This window comes from Melanotaenia boesemani, chromosome 16 (genome assembly GCF_017639745.1).
Source record: "Melanotaenia boesemani isolate fMelBoe1 chromosome 16, fMelBoe1.pri, whole genome shotgun sequence".
Classification (NCBI taxonomy): Eukaryota; Metazoa; Chordata; class Actinopteri; order Atheriniformes; family Melanotaeniidae; genus Melanotaenia; species Melanotaenia boesemani.
In genome coordinates, this window is record NC_055697.1 from 29,956,651 (window position 1) to 29,979,136 (window position 22,486).

Genomic DNA, 22,486 nt, shown 5'->3' on the forward strand with positions numbered 1-22,486 from the left:
TCTAGGAACTGGGCCAAAGAGAGAATGACAAAGCAAAAGGCTCAAGATGCTTCATCAGGAGAGGGAGGTGGGGAGGATGAGCTTTGTAAAATTCAGCAGTATGTGAAGATGTAGTTATCTTTTCTCCTGCAGACATGTAAGAACCTCCTCACTGTTAGATCAGGAGGAAGATAAACCTACATTACAGCTTTGGAAAACCGCCACTGTCATGTCAGTCACACTGGAAAGAAGAAGGCTTCTAACTGCTCGTGGTAAATCTAAGCATCTCATATGACGAGTGTACCACAGCTGCCCGTTCTCAGTTAATTACATGATGTTGTAAACAAACTTCACATGAAATTTCCACACAAACCTGTCGAGCAGTCCAGTGAGAATCTAGTTACACTGAATCTCTAAGGCAGAACATTTAACAATAGGAAGATAATGATGTTATAAAATGAGAGCAGCCAGAGACCAGAAGAGATTATGTTTTCGTCCTCTCAGATGGCTGAAAAGAAACCAGCAGTGGATTTAACCACCACGACTTATCATCTTTGCTGTGCTGCAGCAATCCGCAAATCTGGTTTCGAGGGTGAAGGGGTGTTGCTACACTCTCTTACCACCCACTGCATTTCATTTACCAACTCTTTCACTAAATTATCTCCTAGGTTCTGGCCTGATGCATCTCCAGCTTTGTGTTTTTTACTCGCAAGTCCTTTTAGAAACTTTGACATGTCTCTTAGCAAACATGTCAGCTTTTCATTTCCTCCTTTTTCTGTAGGATTTTTATTCATACTTTCTTACAGTACCTGTATTTTTCTCCTCTCAGATATTCCGGGGAATGTTTCAGCTGCTGAATAGGCAGATTAGCGCAGAAAAAGGCTGCTGTGAATAGTTTCTATTGGCCCAGTATCTAAGCTGAGCCTGAGAAGAAAATGAAGCCCACAGTCTTACTTTTTGTTTTCAGCTGCTTTTTGCTCAACTCAGAAACAGAACTGAGAAAGTTGAGATGAAGAAGGTTGTTGTGAATGTAGTCAAAAATAACTTTTCTCCACTTTCTTTTCTCCCAACCCACCCTGTCGGTCTCCTGCTGCTCCATCTGTCATTTCAGACCACTGTGACTTTGACCGTCACTCTGTGGACAAACCGTCCCTTTCCTGTGAGACTTGCTTTTAGAGGCAGACATCATGTTAGCTGCCCACTGTAATTTGGCTGACAGCAGTCAGCAGTGAGGTAATCTAAGGATTGCATTTGGCTTTACTTAGTTCTTCTACTCTTTTTTGTGTTTTTTTCCATCTCATCAGATCAAAGAAAAGCAAAATCCACACAGGAGTTTCATCATTTTTTTTGCCACTGTGAAATTGTTGAAAGCCAATATTTTAAAAGATGTGGATGAATTATAAGTTAACATGGAGTACGCTTTGTGAAGGTTTTTCTGGCATCTGTCACATTTTAGGGGACTTAAAAGTAAATTTATAAACTGTCAAACATGTTTAATGCTCATCTTTGCAGTACATCTAAACAATGATTAGATGATGCCGCTCTGTCACGTCATCTTTAACTGATGGGATATATTGGTTCTGAAGCAAGAATGGTTCTATGGACCTAAAGATTAACAGCCGGAAACCTGATTTTAACATTAAAGTTGTAATTTCCCTGCTCAGATCTGGTCGATGTGTCTAAATTTATTTTTTGTGAAGACATCCAACGTGGCCTCTGGACAGTAAGGATTGCTTTTTAATGCAGAACTCCAGGATAATCCTGTGGGACAGATCCACCCATTTTCCTCTGCTGTTAGCATGAACATAAGTTTTCAAGTAGTTGTTTGGGGATACAAGCGACACTCAGACAGGATCAATTTCCCCAGGTGGTTTTGCAACCCTTCACATGTTGGATGACGCAGGTAAACAACCCACACAATGGTCAGCTGAGTCAGTGACACACCTGTGACCTTGTCAAACGTGAATGGTCTCTCAACAACATCTCCAACTAGTTGGAGCCAAAGAAGCTTTTGGAGAATAAGCTTCTTCAAGAACCGAGAAAAGAAGTCCAGCTGCCTTTTCTCGAGCTCATATGATTGCCAAGACCTGAGAATCTACATCAGCATACCTCATCACAAAGATAAGATGGATTTATGACATTTGTAAATGTTTTCATATTTCTGGTTGGCCATGACTCAGCCCTGGAGTCATGGCCAACCAGGCAAAACCACAGAAATTATATCAGAAAAGAATTTCTGAATTAAAAGTGATTTATTTAGTTTTGTTAAAGCTTTATGAATGGAGCATGAGATTGATGGCCAGATCAATACATCATCTGTCATTGATAAGAATAAGCTGAACTGAAAGGCAACGCTGCCAATTCATGTTCCTACTATCACCAGTTGTCACGAGTAGTAAATGGTAAATGGTAAATGGTCCGTATTTATATAGTGCTTTTCTGTACCTGGGATGATACCCAAAGCGCTTTACATTATACATCACATTCACACACTGATGGCAGAAGCTGCCATGCAAGGCGCTCGACCACGACCCATCAGGAGCAATTAGGGGTTCGGTGTCTTGCCCAAGGACACCTCGACATGAACCCGACTTGGCCGAGGATCGATCGGGTTACGAGACGACAGCTCTACCTTGCTGAGCCATGCCGCTTAGTTTAGTAAACAAAAGGATAAGGTCATGCATATAGCATGAGCATCCTGTGGACAGTATCTGGTCTCACTCCTAGAAGCAGGATGAGGAGGTTATTCTTTGGGGGGGGGCTCAGAGTGGGACATCTCCCAGTATTAAAAGGAGCAAATAGACCTGTATGTGATCTGGTAAGGATGCCGTCTTGAAGTATAATGGGGAAGTGCTTTAGATGAAAACCTGAGACATGCTGAAGAGAGTTTGACTCGGAGACACGTCGTACACCTAGAAGGATTGATGGAAGTGACGTGAGCAGGGAAGTTTGTGCAGCTCATAAGCTGTTATCCTCCTGGCTCAGACAAGTAGTAGAAGAACAGATGGATGGCGGCAGCAGCTGCTAACCTCCACATGGATGATATAAATGAAAAGAAGCACTTATTCATCCTTAAAAATCACATTCTTTGTCTCGTTAATGAGAATACCAGCACAACGAGATAAAAACTTAGTTTCCTAGCTGCAAATACATCAAACGGTATTCCTCTTACCATTTAAGGCTCGGCTGCATCCTTTCTTTATTCCTCTGAAACATATCTGCTTTCTTACGTGTGAAGGGTCACACCTCAGGGAAGCAAAGACAGACAAGGCAAGAATAGGCAAGCGAGAATAAGTTTGCTTATAGTGGATTCCTCTTGAAGTGTCTCCCACTGAGAGTGGGTGGCGCTAGCCTGCAGTGACTTCACGCTCATACATGCCAACATCAATGGAGGACTCCTGTCTGACCCTACCAGAAGAAGAAAGGCGAGAGCCTCTCAAGGGAGTGCAGGGGTGCGAGGAAGAAGAAAAAGCAGTTTCATGCATTCCTCTGTGTTTAAGCAGATGGATCATGTGTGGTTATATGTATAACTACTGTGGTTACAACAGTTGCATGGACGCATGCATCGCCTGCAGCTGCACTGATCCGATAAGGAGAAACAGAGCATCCTATTGCTCTAAATTCCCTCAGTCTTTCTTCAGTTCTGTTGGAAGTGTGGTTTAGGTTACTGTCTTGCTGGCACAGGGTAAGATAATGTCCTTATATTTTTGTCTTTCTTACATTACTCTTCTCCAAATACAGAAAAGCCCCAAATCATGGTCCCTCCACCATGTTTTACACTGAAGGAAGGCAGTGTTGTGTTTGGTCATCACACATGAAGCTCTGCTTGGTCAGACTGCTGTGTGGGTTAGGCTAGGTTAGTAGTGTGGGTTCGGGCTAATTTTTAACTGGCCTGCACGTTCAGACCAACAAAGGACCTGAAACAGAACCTGAAAAGGTGGTTCTCAGCTGGAACCAAAAAACCTGCAGTTTTTCTTTATGTTGTGATGTCATCAGTGGGAAAAGCCTGGGTTCACCAAAGCGCCAGACCAAATAAGCTAAGAAGAAGTGAGAAAGGAATGCTGTGACTTAGGTGAAAGTGGAGCTGGTCATGGTGTTACATGTCCATTTTTCGAGCTGCTGGACAGCATGATGGGTCATCGACCAGGTAACAGGTGCAGAATTCATCCACTGCAGCGGCCACAAGCAAAGAAGCAGCAGACCGAGTACCACATCCCAGCCCTGTGTCTTACACATATGAACACAGTAGGTTCCCAGATAGGCTAACTTAGACTGATCAAACACTGGAATAATTAAGAGTAAATCCAAATTGTCGTGTTATGTTACCTGGCAAGCGATTAACATCCTATAGACTAGATTCCTTTAAGATGATGTTTGCATTGTAAAAATTTGCTGTTGTGAATATATCGTTTATTTTTGGAAAATGTAAGCTATTAAAATTTTGCTTTAACCATCAATTTCCATGAATAAATTCCCATGTTGTCTGTGTTTACTTAAAGTAAAATGAACAGCTAACAATCACTATTAGTTCTTCCACTTTTAGTTCTGGTTAAACTGATGTGAACAAGGTTCTGAGACTCCAGAATAGAGCCACAACCAGAACAATGTCTGTCTGAAAGCATTACGTATTCAAAACTATCAATCACTGCTTAACCTTATTCCAAAAGAGGAAAAATTTATCTAAAAAAAAATCAATGCAAAGGCTGATTTAAATGTTTTTGGATACTTAAATACATGTCTTCATCTTCAGTTTGTTCCTAAGACATGTCACTGCCAACAGAAAGCATTTATATTCCCATTTATATTTAAACACTTTTCATGAACACTCCTTCCTCTATGATCCCACACTGCTGCCATGAAGCTCCCATCATGAGGAAATTGCTTTCCTGGGAAGTGCTTCCTTTTCCGTCTGCTCTGCTCATTTTTCCCACCAAGCACCTGAACCAAAGCCTCTCACATCTACTCCAGTTACACACAGCTCACTTCATGAAGACCCAAACTACCGTCCAACCCACAAAAAGCTGCAGGAGAGAAGGAAAATAAAAGAGAGACTAAATATACGTGAGAGAGTTGGAAGATGAGCCGGAGGGGCGAAGATTGGCCGCGTGCTGACAGCACAGAACGCTGCAGGTCTCGGTCAGGTCTGCGAGGAAGCACTGCTGTCTTTTCAGTGATTTTCACAGCTGTTTGGTGGTCAGCTGGAGCGACGGGGGAATATCACATGTCAACCATCTATAGCGCAACATGAGCTCAGACGCTGGAAAGTCAGGATGTCTCGTGGAAGGAACAATTGATCCAACAGAAGATGCTGGAGGGAAACCTGGCCGTTCAAACCACATCACAATGAATTGAAGGAATCAAAAGATTTTCTCATTGTATTACGCAGCCATGGAGCACATGCTGATACAGTCAAATCACAAAAAACATGGAGTGCTACACTAAAACCTGTAAATTTGGGCAATGTTGTAACGATGACAGCTTGGAAACATGACACATTTAATGGTACCATCACATTTCAGTGTGTTTACTCAGCTTTTGTTTGAAATGCCAGAGGCTGTATGACATGAAACCAGACAGGGAGCTGCTGTAAGGCACACGAGAAACACCGTCGCCACATCTGTCTCTGAGCTGCTGAAAGCAGTTCAGCTTTTAAAATCTACAATAATAAAGATATGGTTACGAAACAGCTGACAGTTTACAACAACGGGAACCATCAAATGAAAGGAACGGAATAATATGACTTGGTTTGTTTCATGATTAGCCATGAAAAGTCATATTAGCTCCGTCTGGAGTTTAGCATAACACCACCTGCTGATAGTAGCTCAGACTGCACTCAGGTTTTTGAGAAAAGCTGAAATTTTGACATGAATAATAAATGTTAATAAACAAGAAAATGATAGAAAATAAGTTTAAAACTACACTAAAGCTTGTGAGCTGGTGTCTCCATCATTCTTCATATCTGAACCGTCATGAAATGAAGAAATAAACATTATCAGCTGCAATAAACCACATGTGTGTGTTATGTGAAGATCATACCAGACTGTCCAGGTGGAGGTATTCCCGACGGGACTCGAGGCAGGTAAAGCAGGACTGTGAGAACACCTGCTCTGCTCCCCCAGCATGGCTCCATGGCTATGGGCTTTGGCACTGCCTGCACAGGGACAGAAATAGTCAATACACAAGGATGCAAGACTGAAAGAAAGTCAGCAAAAAGATCATCTGATACCATAAGCTTTTTATTATGCATGTATGGGTAAGTCCAGATGCAGCAGATTCCTGCTGCCAACTCCACCAGGAGGAAGACTCCTAATAATCTGCCCAGGTACCGATGAATTCTGATCACTTTTTTTTTTTTTAAACCTTCCTTCCTGTGCCACCCTGCTCCATCCACTCATCATACGAGCATCCCATTAATCATGGCATCAAGTCTGCAGCATGTTTAAATGTGATGTTGTTATAACATCCAAAACACGCACAAACCATTAAAAAAACACTGCAGGTTATTTTTGTTTCAAATACAGAATCCTACTGGGACTCATTGCGTCTTACAGTCTGTATAACAATATCGAATGTCTGGGATTGTGTTTCATCTGAACACATAACAAGGAGAGAAGTCACTGAGATATTGATCTCGTTTGACCCTTCTGCCTCACTGTACCACAGAGGTCACACAGTGTTTCATACTGAGGTCTGCTGGGAAAAGATGTTCGCACTGTGCACTAAGGTAAAAAGGCTTCCCATTAAATACACTGTTTTCATGTCTGTCCTTTCCTCTAAACTCATCTTTAAGTCTCATTTATATCATTTTCTTTTTTCCTCCATTGTTGTCCTTTTATTCTGATATTTAGTCCAACTCAGGGAGGTGGTAATCAGTCCTTATTAAATCACAGCAACACTTAAACAAATGCGTTGGTTGTTCCTTCAGTGAACCATTCGGTTATTTTACAGAAGTAAATGGGGCTAGTCCAGTAAAGGATTCAAAAGGCCAACATGTAATATGTGCTGCTGTTAAATGACGTTGCTACTATATTTTTAATTGCAGGCAAATCAAATTTCATCTTTAAGATTGTCATAAAAAAAGAGGAATGATGATAAAACATTTTATTAAAAAACACTATTGGCTTTAAAGTTATTTTGATAAAAATAATTACTTTCAAGTAAATGTTGTGGAACTCCTCAGGGCTCAGTGTTTACATTTTCAGGCTTTCGCACCACCTCAAACAGCTGTTAATTTAAACTATCCGTTCAACCTCGCATCAGCAGAAATTTGGAAGTGACAACTTTCCGCTTCATGCTTTTCCGTGTTAACCACGCCCACCTCAAATGTTCCACCAATCACACAAGACTTCTCAGAGCCTCATGAGAAGAAAGTTCTGCTTGGCTGATGCATCAAGAAGAAGCCGCAAGAATTCCCAGACCACGTCGCAAGAATTATGACATTCTGTTCTCGTGGCCTCGAGAACAACATCATTTTTCTCAAAATTAACCAAGACAAAAGTCTTGACTAACAAGTCAGTTCTGTTAGCATGTGTGTTATAAAAAAACAGGAAAAACTAGAGACACATTTTAGACATTGAGTTATTGTGATGTTTAAACATTTTCTGTCACTTTCCCCGAGCTGTGATGCAGATACCAGACTCAGGGTGCCTTACTCAGCTTCAGCACAGATCAGTTATTTCCATATAAATTGAATTATTGCAAAACAAGGGATGACTGTCTCATTAACAACAAAATATGAAACAAATGTTAAAATGGACAATTTTAGAGCAGCAGTTGTCAAACTGCATGAATATAAGTGTTGAAAAACACCATCTGTGCTCAGTAACATCAAATACAGATTTATGTCCTATTTATGAAGACGAGTGATCTTCAATGATGAAGATTTAAACCTGTATGTGCCGGAGTTTGACCACCACATGCAAACTAAAACTAAAATATTTAGCACAGGATGTCGCTGTAGGTTCAACACTCAGCTGACAATTACAACACGGTAACTTTGGCTCTTATCAACAGTTATTAACTCGGGCCACCTCAGTGCAAACACACACACACTCTCCAGTGTTAATAGGTTTAAGTGCTGGAGCGTACGGTGTAATTAGAGGCTTCTCTGTTTTAGTGTTTTCATAGTGTCAGGAAATGATGGAATTCTCCACTAACCAGACAAACACAACAGGCTCTGTAACCACAACTTTTATTAGTGAGCACTGTTTCTGATTCAGAGTCTACAAAAACAAAACAATGAGTCATTGTTCCGATTGGTGGGCGGATGAAACAGGAAGAGACAAACGGAGCAAAATGAACAACAGGTGTTTGTTTTTTTCTGGCACACATTTATTAACATACGTAAACAGCTAATGTGTACTTAGTGGTGTCCGCTCTTTAAAGCCTGCATGGTTTCCATAGCAACAATAGCTCACTTGAGTGTTTACAGTTATGATCTACTAGTTCCCTTTGATCAAAGTTACATATAAACCACAAATATTAGGAGCAATGTGTTTACGAAAAGGTGTTTTCTCCAGGAAAATGGCTAGTCTAGCAGATGTACTTTGTTTTTGTAAGTTTTCGCCCACCTTGGTATTTTCATGTGAACTGAGAGAGTTGCTCATTTCCCTGTGATTTTAAAACCTCATTTTATTTACTGAACGGTTGTTTTAGTCCTTCATGTTTGTCTAGGACAGTGAATTACACATTTGTCTGTGATGTGACAAACTCAGAATGTAGATTAACTTCTGCTTCTCAGAGTTTCATCACCGCACAAAAAGATGAAGTTTGATTAAAATGAGGAATATTTATTCATCGTTTTAATTATACTTCATCTTTTGTTTTGGGAAAAACTATTCTACTTGCTTTTCGGGTCAGTTTTAGGTCTCATTTTATGGAGAACCTAAAAACAAGTGTTGTTCCTTTTTTAATTTTTTATTTAGTTATTTATGCTATGCTAGATGAACATCTCTGTGAGCTGAACAACTTTGCTGTTCTGGTCTGTTGCTTCCACTATCAGTGAAAACTCCAGCAGAAATAGCCGTTAAGCTCTTCCTGCTTCAGCCTCCAAACCACGGCCGGGAGGTGGAAGCGAGGGGGAATTGTCTTAGGTTAGCTCCCTTCACTTTACAAAGCAGCTTGCAGCAGCTAGTTTCAGGGTTAGCTCCCTTCACTTTACCCAGAAGCTAGCTGCTGCAAGCTGCTTTGTGATGTGAAGGGAGCTAACTCTGAAGCTAGCTGCTGCTAACCTGAAGCTAGCTGCTTTGTAAAGTGAAGGGAGCTAACTCTGAAGCTAGCTGCTGCTAACCTGAAGCTAGCTGCTGGGTAAATTGAAGGGAGCTAACTCTGAAGCTAGCTGCTACTAACATGAATCTTAGCTGCTGGGTAAAGTGAAGGGAGCTAACTCTGAAGCTAGCTGCTGCTAACCTGAAGCTAGCTGCTTTGTAAAGTGAAGGGAGCTAAGCCTGAAGCTTGTTTTCAGATTGGAAGGTCATAAAAATAAATTCTCCTTCTGGTTTTATTTATTTTTGGAGATAAAGAGTGGGTCTAACCTGGGGAAGTGTGACCTGATGTGGGCGTAATCTGAAAACTTCAGATGCATACGGCTGGTGTTAAGTCTGCTGTGATTGGTCGACTCCTGTGACCTGAGCAGGCACAGCCCATCATTCCACATCAGCTGAGAGAAATTTGAGAAGGAGTTTCATCAGAAGCTAAATTACAAAATGACTTCAGCTTGGAGCAGGATGGATGAAGATTAGTTTTCTTCTTCTTTTGCAAAGAAATAAATGTATAAATCTAAGTACCATTAAAAGTTTATAATATGCCAGCTTGCATACATTTTAACTTGCATACACAATTTGCATAATCTTGGTCTCAAAGAAAGAAAGCTAATATGTGAGATTAATTCAGAAGTGGCAGAGTCAAGATAAATGTTACTGTGTCAGAGTAAATTTACCTTGAACACAGAGAATGAACATTTTTATCTTTGCCTAAAAAGCCCCCCCTCCTCATAGTTAGAGCAGAAATAACCTTTGAATCATAATATAGCAGACAAACTTTTCTAGGAATTTGTGAAGTGACATCTGATCTGATGTGCAAAAGTAGAAGCTAAAAAAGAAAACCTATGCAGTTTTACAGGTGGTTTAACTCAGGTATGTCCGAGCAGAGCCACCTAAATGTGCTATTTAACCTTTGTTAGATACCAGAGTGGAAAACTAATTACATTTCACTGATAAATAAGGAAAAATTACACGGAAATACGTGGAAAAATAAATTGCTGACTCATTGGTTGGCTTTCATGATCAACATCTCTATTAGCCAAAGTCCAGAACCTAACAGGACAATGTCCAAATTCACCATAGAAACACCAATAACGTTCCAGAATGAAGTAAACCCAAAGGCTGCATGAAGAGTGCACACGTCACTGTTAACCTCCCCTTGTTTTTTCTAAAGTACTTTTGTGATCATTTCAAACTAATGCAGAGTTAGAGGACATAATATCAGCCCTTTTTTTTTTTATTCACTAGATGGAAAAAACTTTTGTCCAAAAACAGCAAATGTAAAACTGTCTAGTCTTGTTAAGACAGAGTTTTTGTCCCACAGTGATGAGACAGGCATCATTGTAATCAGCTGAGTCTCTGCTTTTATATGACATCTTGTTTGTGTGGAGAAATTAGCAGAAGCTAAAAAAGGGAAAGTGGACAGTGCTGTTCTCATGGTTTTCTTACATTCCCATACTGCTTGGGCTTTGAACGGTTTCATTTTGATACCAGTGATTGGGAGAGTCCTGTAGCTGAGTTTCTCCCTGCTATTTTGGTGTGCTACATGTTGGCATTGCTGCTTCAAAGCATGTGCAAAAAGTGTTTGTGCTGCAAGGATCTCACTCAGCCCTCCGTACAGGGGGGGTGCGCGAGGTTAGAAATACAAACAATAATTTTCATTTTGAACAAGTCATTCAGCCTGTGACGTGTGAGTGTGTATTTGTATTGACACATGTAATATTTGATCCACTGGTTAATGACGGGCTTTAAAAAGTCAGCTGTAACAGCATGTATGCTGTGTGTGTTTGTGTAAATAACTGGTGTGTGTGTGGGAGGAAGAAGGTAAATAATGAAGCAGAACCACCATGTGACGCCTGTAAGAGCTTTTTCTGGCGCCTCTCCCAAACTAATCCAAGTAAGTGGGGTTGGCGGCCGGGCCGGGCCGGGCAGATAAGTTAGTGAGGTTAGAGAGGAGAGCCGAGTGGGTGGAGTCCAGGTAGTCATTTAAGTCCATGGTGAGATTCTGCTGAGCTGGGTGTCCAGCGTAAAAGCTTTCTGTGCTGACATATACTAAGTAGGGCTGACGAGAGCAGAGGTTCTGACCCGACAGAGAGGAGATCAGGGACTCCTGCTCTCATTTTATTTATATTTCTAATAGCGAGCATCACTGAAGCCTAGACAACAGTTTTTGCTGACTGTATCTAATATTGAAATTGGCTACTTGGCAGTACTGAGAAATGTCAGTCCAGCAGATCATTCTGTAAAGAATTACTGGATGTAATCCAGAAGGATTCTTGATCTGGGGTGGGTGGTTTTACTACAGAGCTCTGGTGCCATCTTTGGCAAGTCGAGTCTGTAATCTATTTTTGTTGATTACTTACACCAAAAAGTAATGCGTTACTGTTAAAAGTACATTTTTAGTTTTGTTAAAAAAAAAAAAAAGTTCTTAAAAATGATCCCATTTATATCCTTATAATTTAATTAGTGTTGTATGAAATATAAAATCAATCTTCAATACTAATTTATTTAAGTCAGGCCAGCAGATTATCTGAAATGAAAAATAGAAATAAAATGTAGGCTAATATAACACCTGCTCAAAATGTTTATTTACATATTTCCTTAGTTATTTGGGTCTCTCTGTCAAGTGAAGTTGTGTGTGTTTGTGGGTAGGTGCGTGCTGGTTCGGATACCCATGGTAACCAAGGAAACGATTCAGGCCGATTCCAATATTTCTCAGAAAAAAATTGATAACCGATTAATCGGCCACTTAATAATAATAATATAAAAGAGTTTTCAATTTATTTATTTTACATTTGCATTGTGAATTTTTCTTTCTATAGAGCATTAATATAGCTACCAGATGCACGGATGAATTTATCTTTATATTTAGGCCATAAGTGTATCTATCCTAAACATAAGCAATATAATGAGAAGTACTGGCAAAAAATTGTTTATGCTGCCCTCTGATGCTCTTTAACATTACATCACATTTTCTCTTTTCCATTATTTTCTTGGCCATGAAGTTATGACTCATATGACGCTGAATAAAATCCTTTCTCAGATTTCAGATGTCGACTGAGTTGGATTTTATTCATACAATGGTCACAAAGAGTCTGGCACTTGTAACACACACAGTAATTTTCTGTTACAGCCTGAGTCACGTTCTAGTGTTTTCTGACAAAGTAAAACTAAGAATGATGGATTTCACACAATGACGAATGAGAGTTGCTGAAGACAGAGAGTAATGTTCATTATTTAAACTTTTACCCTCCTCTCTGCCTTTACATCGCTCCTCCTTAAATGCGTCTCAACACTCAGCTGATGATCGCTCGTTATTTACTCTCAAATATTTTGTAGATCTACGTTGTTTCTGCAGTTACTTACTGGCTTTTAAGCTGTTGGCTAACACTGTGCTAGTCTGGAATACCTACAACAATGTTATTACTAACAAAAACAGACAGGGAGTAGCTTAAGCTAGTTTAGCACAACTTCAGCAATGCAACATAACTGTAAAGCTCGACCGATGCAACGAAGCTCGGGTCACTATCATGACATATGGCCAGCAGAGTTCAACTGAAACTGATGACATGTTGAGTCATTCTTCACATTGTTAGTCGTCAAGCTGGGATTGAATGGAGTCAGAGCTCCATCTAGTGAACAAACAGCACAACCACATAACTCTGCATGACTCCGATACTTAACATTTGCTGTTTAATGAGTAATTAAGAATATATCAGCGTTTAATCTGCAAAACTGCAGCCAGTTATGGTTATTTTGAAAAGGGCTATGGTGGGTCAATTTAATCGGCTGGCCCATCAATCGGTTGGGCTTTACCAAAAACCCTGTTCTACAACACTGTCGCCCTTCTTAACGATTAGATGTGTCCAAACTTTTGGCTGGTACTGTAAAAAGCCTGACAGACTCCCTGTAACATTTTCCTGACTAACACTCATTTAACGGGCTGATAACCTTTAAACCAAGTGAGAGTAGTTACTCTAAAAAAGTAATCAGTTACTAGTTACTTGTTACTTCTGTAAATTGTAATGAAATTACTTTATTCGTTACTGCATTTGAAAAGTAACGACGCTACTTATTACTTTACCATTTCTTAATTCACCGTGTAGACATGGACAAACATAGACGAATCATCGCTGCCTGTCTGCAGAGTGTTTGCTGTTTATTGTAAACAAAATGGCTTTAAAACCACAAGAACAACGTCCCTGTTTGTGGGAAGAAATGGCCACACTTATCTCATAATAATTTTATCTGGTATTTTTCTAAACCTGGGCGATTCAACAGTCGACAGGGGGAGTATGTCTCCTACAATGAACCTGCAAACAGCTTGTTAATTTCTGTCTTACTGGCTGCTGCGCTCCAGGAACTGTTGAAAAAAAGCTGAAGGCTGCTGAAGGACTCCTTCCACTGACCGGCGAGCAGGATCTTTCACCACAAGTTTGGACTGAAACTGGACTCAACTGAAGATGATGTGAATATCGCCACTGAACAAAAGCCTCTGTCTCTGTCTCCAGCTCCATTTTTCATTTTCCTTGGTTCGCTCACAATCAGCTAAGTCACGCAAATCGATCTCTATGGCAACGAGCCCAGGCAAGCACACACACAGGCAGCAGCATGCGTGTACCACTTTAAAACAGATCAGAACTTTACACATAGATAAACACGGCTCGAGTAACGCAGAAAAACACGTTACTGTAGTCCAGTAAAGTCATTTCATTACTGATATTTTAAGTGTAATGCTTGACTTTACTTTGTTACTCAAAAAAGTAATATCATTACTCCCAACACTGGTGTTGGTTCCTTCTCTTCTTCATTCTGTTTGCTTCAACAAACATGTACTGTTAAAAAAAAGAGCTAAAGGAAAGAAACCCTAAAAGTTATTGTTGGTATCACTAGAATAAAAACTTTAACTAACAGAAAAATGTATCACAGACAAGGTCACTTTTATTCAGGTCCATTTGGTCTTTTTGTCTTCTTTCATTTATCAAATATAACAGAGAGGAATATTCAGAGACGTTTCAGGAGAAAGAGAGGTCATTCAACAGACTGTCAGTCTCACCTCTCCTTTCATCTTCTCTCTCCTCAGCATCCTCCCTCATCTCATCTCTCTACAGTTTTACCTACATCTCTTCTACCGTTCTCCTATTTTTATCTCTGGTTGAGCCAAGTGGGCAAAGTGAAACTATAAAACTACCTGCTCTCTGTGCAGCTCTGAGACATCGAGCTTCAAATTATGTTTTATTCCCACCAGAATAACTTGTTCATAATATTCAGAAAATTAATTACTGAGTTATCAGCCATTTCTGATTCTAGAGAATAAAGAAACGTCATTTATTTTAACCCTGTTATTCCTGTCACCGCTGAAGCGTGACATTTAAAAACAATCTCAAACATATAACAGAATGTTATTCAATCTCAACTTTTAGTTTCTGTCATTAAACTTTAGAACAGTAAACCACAACGAAAAACCTGATTGATCCTTGTGCATCTTTGCTGTGCTGATAAGCTCCCAAATACAACCTTACAGTAACTGTGTAGCCATTAATGTCAACCTTCTCCACCCTCTTATACCATCAACTCGCTCTCTCATAACATTTACACTATCACCTTCTCTTCCTGTGTCATTGGACTCTGTTGTGATGGTTTAGACCAGAAGTCACTAACCAGCGGACCATGGTCCAGATCCGGACCCAGAACCTGTCCCACATGGACCCGGAGTTAAAATATAAAATCTGACCGGGTGCTTTCATTTTAGCTGGGGCAACGGTAGTGGTCACAAGACATGCAGACCAATTGCACGTGCGGTAAGCCACCCCACTGCACTCAGCCAATCAGTGTGTGAGGCTCCCGGCGTGGCGGTAAACTGCCAGCTAGATCAAACAAAGCAGGGATAAAGATGATTGCACCGGAGAAAGGCAGCAGAGTGGCTAAATCTGCCTGTACTTTGGGCTTGTTTTTCTGTCAAGTATCTTGCAAATATCGTCAGTTGCAGGTTTTTGAGCTTGTTTTTTTCTGAGTGTAGTAGCTTATTTGGGCTTGTCGTGCTCCTGTTATGAACCCCCTCTGATTCTCTCACAGCTGTCCACAACATTGGATATTATGTTAAAAGAGTCCAGACTATAAGACTATGAGACTAAGTCCAGACTATGCAGACACAGATTCTGATGGATCACAGATTTTGGTGCAACACCTGCATGCCCCTATTCACATGCACGTTCACCTTCACTAAACTGAGCAACAGTGACAATGCCCGCAAATAAATAGGCAATGTGTGCAATATATATAATAAAGAGTAGAAAAGAGAGTGTTTTGGAGGGCAGGCAATGCAGCCCCTCAAAAAACCTTCTTATCCGTGAGGCACAAATCAGTTTCACTGTCATAACATCATGAGGAGGAGAAAGTTTTTATTTGTTGTAGGTCTTACCCCAGGTCTTTTTTAGATGAGTTATGTAAGTCTTATTTTAAATAAACAATTTATTCAGTGTTTTCATTGTGCGTACAGACTATATATATATATATATATATATATATATATATATATATATTCATGATCTCCTGGACCTTGGCTCCAAAAATCTTTTTCTAACTGGACCTCTTTAAGTTTTAGTAGAATACCCCTGCTTTAGACCATGAAATGAGGTCATCAAGGTGCCAACAGGTTCTTAAAAACATTAACACGTACTTCATATCTATGGAATTGCAGCTCTTGAATATGTTTAAATGTTATTTTATTTTCACCTTTTTTTGCTTTGAGTTTTTATGTGGTAAAATTAGGAGTAAAGTGCAATCACAAAACAATCTAGTAAAAGAGCAGAGAAGCACTCCATCTCAAAGGGTTTCATCTAAATTTCCTGGGCTTTGCCTACTGCAGTGAACTCAGAGCCAGAGATAAAGCTGTGTTTGTGGTGATGTCAGGTCAGATTTTAAATGCAAATGAGAGGAAGCATTTACATAATGAAAAGATGTTTGCACAGTAAGAGCAGGGGGTATTTTCCATTTGTTAAATGTTTGCTAATCATTTGACTTGTAAATTTATCTACAAATCTGTGGATTTAGAGCTGAAACAATTCACTTAAACTGAGAAAAATGAGTGAAACGTAACCCGAAGGCATTAATAGGGAATAACACGTTCATGAACTTAAATGGTCTATAAAGAAGTGAACGAAATGAGGGATAAAAGAAAATGTTTCATGGAAAGAAAAAAAATGAGGTCAAGGGGATGGCTGACACTGCTGAGATTACATACAACTCTTCACTCAGGTTTTTCAGAACACTAAAAGCAGAAATGAGTCTAAACTAAATCAAGTGTGATTTACACTTTCATTTGTTTAATAAAGTGGACTTTAATAACTTAAAAAAAAAAGAAAAACAGCTAGATGATGTAATATCACAATAAAATACCAGGGACAGCACACATATAGCATGTATGCACGGCAGCATCAAAAGGCGGCGGATTCTCCTTTTAGTCGACCAAAGTTTCATCCAAATTATTTCCAACAACTGGTGGAAAACAGCAGACCTCGTACAAAAGGTGCATCTCTTGGAAATGATTCTTATCTTTGTTCACATCAACAGAAGCCTGAAGCGTAATCTCAAAGTGCAGCAGAATCGTTGCTACGGTGATTGTCGGGATTTTACACTTCTAATATCTCCTTTTTACAAGGCAAAGGCTTTGTGTAAAAAAAGACACAGATATGAAGGACGGTGTTTGATGGAATTTTATCAGATTGGAAACTTGCTTTGAATCTCATCAGATGAGTTTGGGCTTAGCTTCATATATTTAAAGTGGTAAAAATGAATAAAAAGTGCATAAAAAGATTAAGTTAAGATATATTCACCTCATGCATGTCTGGTCTTTAAACATTTGATTTACAGGGACTGGAAAACAAAACCTGGAAATCCTGGTTTTACTATTGTTCCAATCATAATTTAATCTTATTAAACTTACACACCAAGTAAATCTAAAGTGTTACAAAGTCTGAAATGTAAATGTTAAATTAAAATGCTTTTTTATTTAAATCTATAATCATAGTGTGTTATTGTAAAATCTGGGAAAGTCAAACAGCTAAAATGATCTGATCCGCCATGTTGAAAGTGTTTTCAGACTGCTCTGTCTAGCCTGCTCTCAGCTCATTGGTTAGTCAATGAAGCACCTGGTTGGTTGTAGCGCCATGTGACAGCCAAAAACTGAACATTTTTCTATTTTCTTGTGTCGCATCACAAGCCCCCGTGTCTACATCTAAGCTGGACCCGTTGGTGTCTGATGGTGAGATGCTCTGAAAAACAGTCACATCACTGTAGGGCCAAAAACAACAAAAAAAGAGTTTTGTATGTAACCAAAAATCTCATCATCAGTGCTTTACACATTATCCTGGACTGGGACACCTGGTAAAACTGGGATCTTGATGAATTAGCTCTGAAGGAATCATTGGTAAAATGGGTCATTCTGTTATCTGAGCTTGGCCTTTGAACTGTATTTGGGCTGAGATGTTTCAGCCCCCAAAAATCTTGAAATGTGCAGACAAAAAGTCCCTTTGCTGAGGAAATTATTTTTTAAGAGAAAAAGACATCTGAAGGTTGAGGCCATGAGCTACCACTCCTCCCTGACTTTCTCATCCATCCTATGTGGTTTTGCACCAGCAAAAAAGGCCTCCTGCTGGACCAGGCAGCCTTGAACGTGGTGTAACCCGGTCTGGCCTCCCTGTCAAACACATCTCAGCACATCGTGCATGTGGGAACACTCAGATACACAAAGCCTTAATCTGTGACCCCTGAAGTGTGGAGAGTGCCCCCCCATCGTGCCCTTCTCAGCCGATTAGGCCGTCCAAGCATGTCCACCCCCGCAGGGTAGAAAATTGTCATCTCCAATCCTCTCTGCATTCAAACCTCCGTTTTCCATTTCCCCGTCTCTGTGTCTGTCACTGTTCCCTGAGGGGAGTCTGCTGGATTGAGACGGTAATGGTGCTGATCAGAGAGCCAGACAGATATTTTGGGTTTGTGTGAAGAGCTCAGTAGATGCTCCGTGTTCATGTGAGACTTGACTCCAGGTCAGCACATGTCTAAGCAGCAGAGTTCACGAAGTTCACGTTCACGTCATCAATAAATCCATGTGGGTCTGGAACTATTGTTTGCTGGTTAGTTTCTGGTATTTCCATTTTTTAAAACAGAAATCAGTTCTGCTCTGCTTTGCTTTTCATTGTCTTATTTTCTTTTGAGAAAACAGATGATCAATAAAATACTAAATAAGTGCATTGAACACTTTTTCTGACATATGTTGACTAAACTTCCAAAGAATGCTTCATGCCAGGACAAAAATCATTTCTTGTATTTTTCATTTCTTAGCAGTATAAATGTCTCAAAGTTAGCTGGGATTTACCAAAATACAACCTATAAATCACTGTCTGATTTATTTTCTCTTGGCCCTTCTGCAGTTTAGATGCTTTGTTTTCAGGCTTTGGTTTTAGGCAAAGCAGCACACTAGAAATTCTGACCCAGGGGCTAAAAGATCGATAGACAGACCTCCCGATTGCGCCAGCAGAAAGTATTACCATCCCAAAGCTCCATTAATTAATCTCTTAAGGTAAGTGGCAGGGAAATCACTCCTAAAAACTTTTGATGTGGGATGAATTTAAAAGAAATGAAAGAGATTCTCTGATTCTATGTCAGTTCACCACTAGCGACTGCTCTTTCGTCCTTACATGAATTGTGGTGAGAACAGTATAGTGGAGCATTTCAGCTGCATGGATGAAAGTACCAGAGCGATGTCCTGAAGTGGCCAGTAGAGATCACATTTGATTCCAAGACAACATCGGTAAAGAGCCCGGCTTTCCATCCAATCTAACAGAGCTTGAGACGGTCACTAAGGGAAGGAGACGATCAACTACCCAAATCCAGACTCATCCAGGAGGACAGGAACCTGGAAATGAATCAGATAACATCTGGAAACCAGATTTTAGGTTTTGAGTCTCAATAAATTCAATGGAAATCCTCTGGTTGTAGCCAGGTCAGAGAGTTTGTTTGCTTGAATGCACAAAAAGTTTCAGTTAAATGTTATATTTTTAGTTTTTGTGTGCGTGACGTTTCAATGAAAAATCCCAAATTTTACACCTCTATGTATTTCCAAAACAAAAAAACATTTATACAACAGCGAAGTGAAAACTACCTCCATGCAGACGGAAAACACAGCGAGGACTGGCAACGATGTCGTGTGCATGCCAAGAATGTCGGGGGTGGTGAAACCCAACATGTGCACAAAATCTTTGTCAGGCCTGAAGACACAACCGCTTAAAAAGAGATGTATTGGTTATCTAGCACATATCATCTACATCTATGCTGACAGTAAAATGTGGCACAAAAAAAACAGGTTTCGCTGTAAGAGACCAAAATAACTAAAATATTCAGTAGCACAAACAGAACACGGAGGTCGGCCATTGTTGTCTTTCAGGATTTGCCTTGCTTTTTAAGAACATTTCACTCTGAAGCGTGTTACCAAACCTTTGCAGTTTTGTCCACCTAAAAAATTCTATTACCATGGAAACGGGAGGCCGGTGCTGTTGTGTAAACAGGTAAAATGGTAAAGTCTAGGATTTAAGTTATTTCTATCAATTGAAATATAACTTTTAAATAATCCCACTTGGTAGACAGTGTTAGTCCCCTTCACCAACTGATGTTTTATGTCAATTTTTACATCGAGAGAGAAAAAAGAACCAGAATTTAAGTTTCAGATGAAACTGTGGAAAAAAAACTATTTAAAAAATCTGATGGTGGAATCTGGCACTTGAACCTCCAGTGAGATCTACTATTATCTCGAGTTAACTGTGTTATTTGCTATGCAACATTTTCCTGTAGTTTAGGCATTTGATGAATTTCTCACTTTTAATAAGTAGAACAAGCATAACCATGAAGTCTGGGTGAGGATTCGGTTTGTAAGAGGAGAGGAAGAGCAACCAATGTGTTTAAAGGTTTTTATAAGAAAAATCGCTTCCAGCTTTTGAAAGCGAGAGGAGATTTTCCAGCACAAAGTGGAACCTTTATCCCTCTAATCACAAAGATCGAACGGGAGATACGCTGCTTCCTTCTTTTTCTCTTTTTTCCTCGTTTTCTCTCTATAAATGCTGCACGTCATGCCATAAACAAAGCAAAGTAAATAAGTTAATGAAACAGGAATATCCTCTCAGGAAGCCAGTGACATTAACAAAACTAAACCTTTGTTTAAACACGGGACAGGACTGTTTAGTAAAGGAAGAAAAAAGGATGGGAAGTGTAATAAATAAATTTAAAAAAAAAACAGTAGTAGAGAAGCAGTGAAAGAAAGTTAATGAGCAAAAAGGAGTGGAAATGTGGAGATAGAAAGTAAAATGAAGACCAAGTCACAGAAAGAGGAAAAGGAAAGAAGACAATGACACAGGAATGAAAGAGAAGGAAAGAAAGTAGAGAGCTGGGGCGGAGGAAGAGCATCTGGTTGGTGTGTAATAATAAAAGTGCTGTATTAGTGTGTGTGTGAATGGCTGAAGGCAACATGCAGTGTAAAGTGCTTTGAGTGGTAAACATGACTATATCAGGACAGTCCATTTACCATGAAAAGGAGGAAGAAAAGAAGTTTTAAAGAAGCTGAGGAACAGATATGAAGGGATGAACAGAATGCTTTAGAAATGAGAATGAAGAGAAAAAATGAGGAAGGATGACGAGGCAGAAAACACAAGCAGGAATGATGTTCTCTTAAACACACTGTGGCTCCGAGCGTTCCCACTGGGAGTCGGTGGCTCACAGCTGCTCTCCGAGCTGGTGGGAAGAGAGTCGCTCGCTCGTCAAGCAAATCGCTCGGTGGTGTTTGAAAGCTCCCAGAGAGGGACTGAGATCGAGTGTCACATCGAATCAGCCTTTCTGCAACCACTCCAAGGACTCACCATTACTGCAAATTACTCCCAATTTCAGCTATTAGAGTGTTAATCTATAGATTCTGCTGTCTCACACATCACACACTCCCTGTTAACTGCTGCTCTTCATCTCTTTTATGTCTCTTCTCATTACGTTTGTATGTTGTTCCTAAAACAGACTAGATTATTTCTTGTTTTTAATGCTCGTTTTTTTCTTTCATTTACTCGGTCCATCGATGCAGCAGAAGCCGCTCTGTCCAAGTATCCTTACTCTAACTGAACAGTTAACTACACGTGGACAAAATTGTTGCTACCCTTCGGTTAATGAAAGAAAAACAATGGTCAGAGAAATAACTTGAATCTGACAAAAGAAGTAATAAATAAAAATTCTATGAAATTTAACCAGTGAAAGTCAGATGTTGCTTTTCAACCATGCTTCAACAGAATTATTTTAAAAAATAAACTCATGAAACAGGCCTGGACAAAAATGATAGCACCTTTGACTTAATATTTTGTTGCACAACCTTTTGAGGCAACCACTACAATTCAACGACTCCTGTAACTGTCAATGAGACTTCTGCACCTCTCAGCAGGTGTTTTGGCCCACTCCTCATTAGAAAACTGCTCCAGTTGTCTCAGGTTTGAAGGGAGCCCTTTCCAGACAGCATGTTTCAGCTCCTTCCAAAGATGTTCAATAGGATTTAGGTCAGGGCTCATAATAGTCCAGCGTTTTCCTCTTAGCCATTCTTGGTGTTTTTAACTGTGTTTTTGGGTCATTGTCCTGTTGCAAGACCCATGAGCTGCGACTGAGACCAAGCTTTCTGACACTGGCCAGCACATTTCTCTCTAGAATCCCTTGATAGTCTTGAGATTTCATTGTACCTCAAGACATCCTGTACCAGATGCAGCAAAGCAGCCCCAGAACATAACAGAGCCTCCTCCATGTTCCACAGTAGGGACGGTGTTCTTTTCTTATGCTTCATTTTTTCATCTGTAAACATAGAGCTGATGTACCTTGGCAAAAAGTTCCATTTTTGTCTCATCTGTCCATAGGACATTCTCCCAGAAGCTTTGTGGCTTGCCAACATGTGGTTTGGCTTTTTATGATGTGTTTTCAACAATGGTGTCCTCCTTGGTCGTCTCCCATTAAGTCCACTTTGGCTCAAACAACGACGGATGGTGTGATCTGACACTGATGTTCCTTGAGCCTGAAGTTCACCTTTAATCTCTTTAGAAGTTTTTCTGGGTTCTTTTGTTACCGTTCGTATTATCCGTCTCTTTGATTTGTCATCAATTTTCCTCCTGCGGCCACGTCCAGAGAGGTTGGCTACAGTCCCATGGATCTTAAATTTCTGAATATGTGCAACCGTAGTC

At 40.0% G+C, this 22,486-nt stretch overlaps 1 protein-coding gene across 4 annotated transcripts in view; it reads right to left on the reverse strand.

Annotated features, from left to right (window-relative positions):
- atrnl1a (attractin-like 1a) overlaps nt 1–22,486 on the reverse strand; it is a 317,476-nt gene that overhangs the window by 11,304 nt on the left and 283,686 nt on the right. For 3 of the 4 annotated variants that reach the window (XM_042010699.1, XM_042010700.1, XM_042010698.1), the window contains one exon: nt 6,016–6,130. In XM_042010699.1, the coding sequence (XP_041866633.1) occupies nt 6,016–6,130 (115 nt within the window). Of the gene's footprint in view, nt 1–6,015; nt 6,131–22,486 lie in introns of those variants that run through there. The other variant, XR_006013321.1, reaches the window with a different exon arrangement.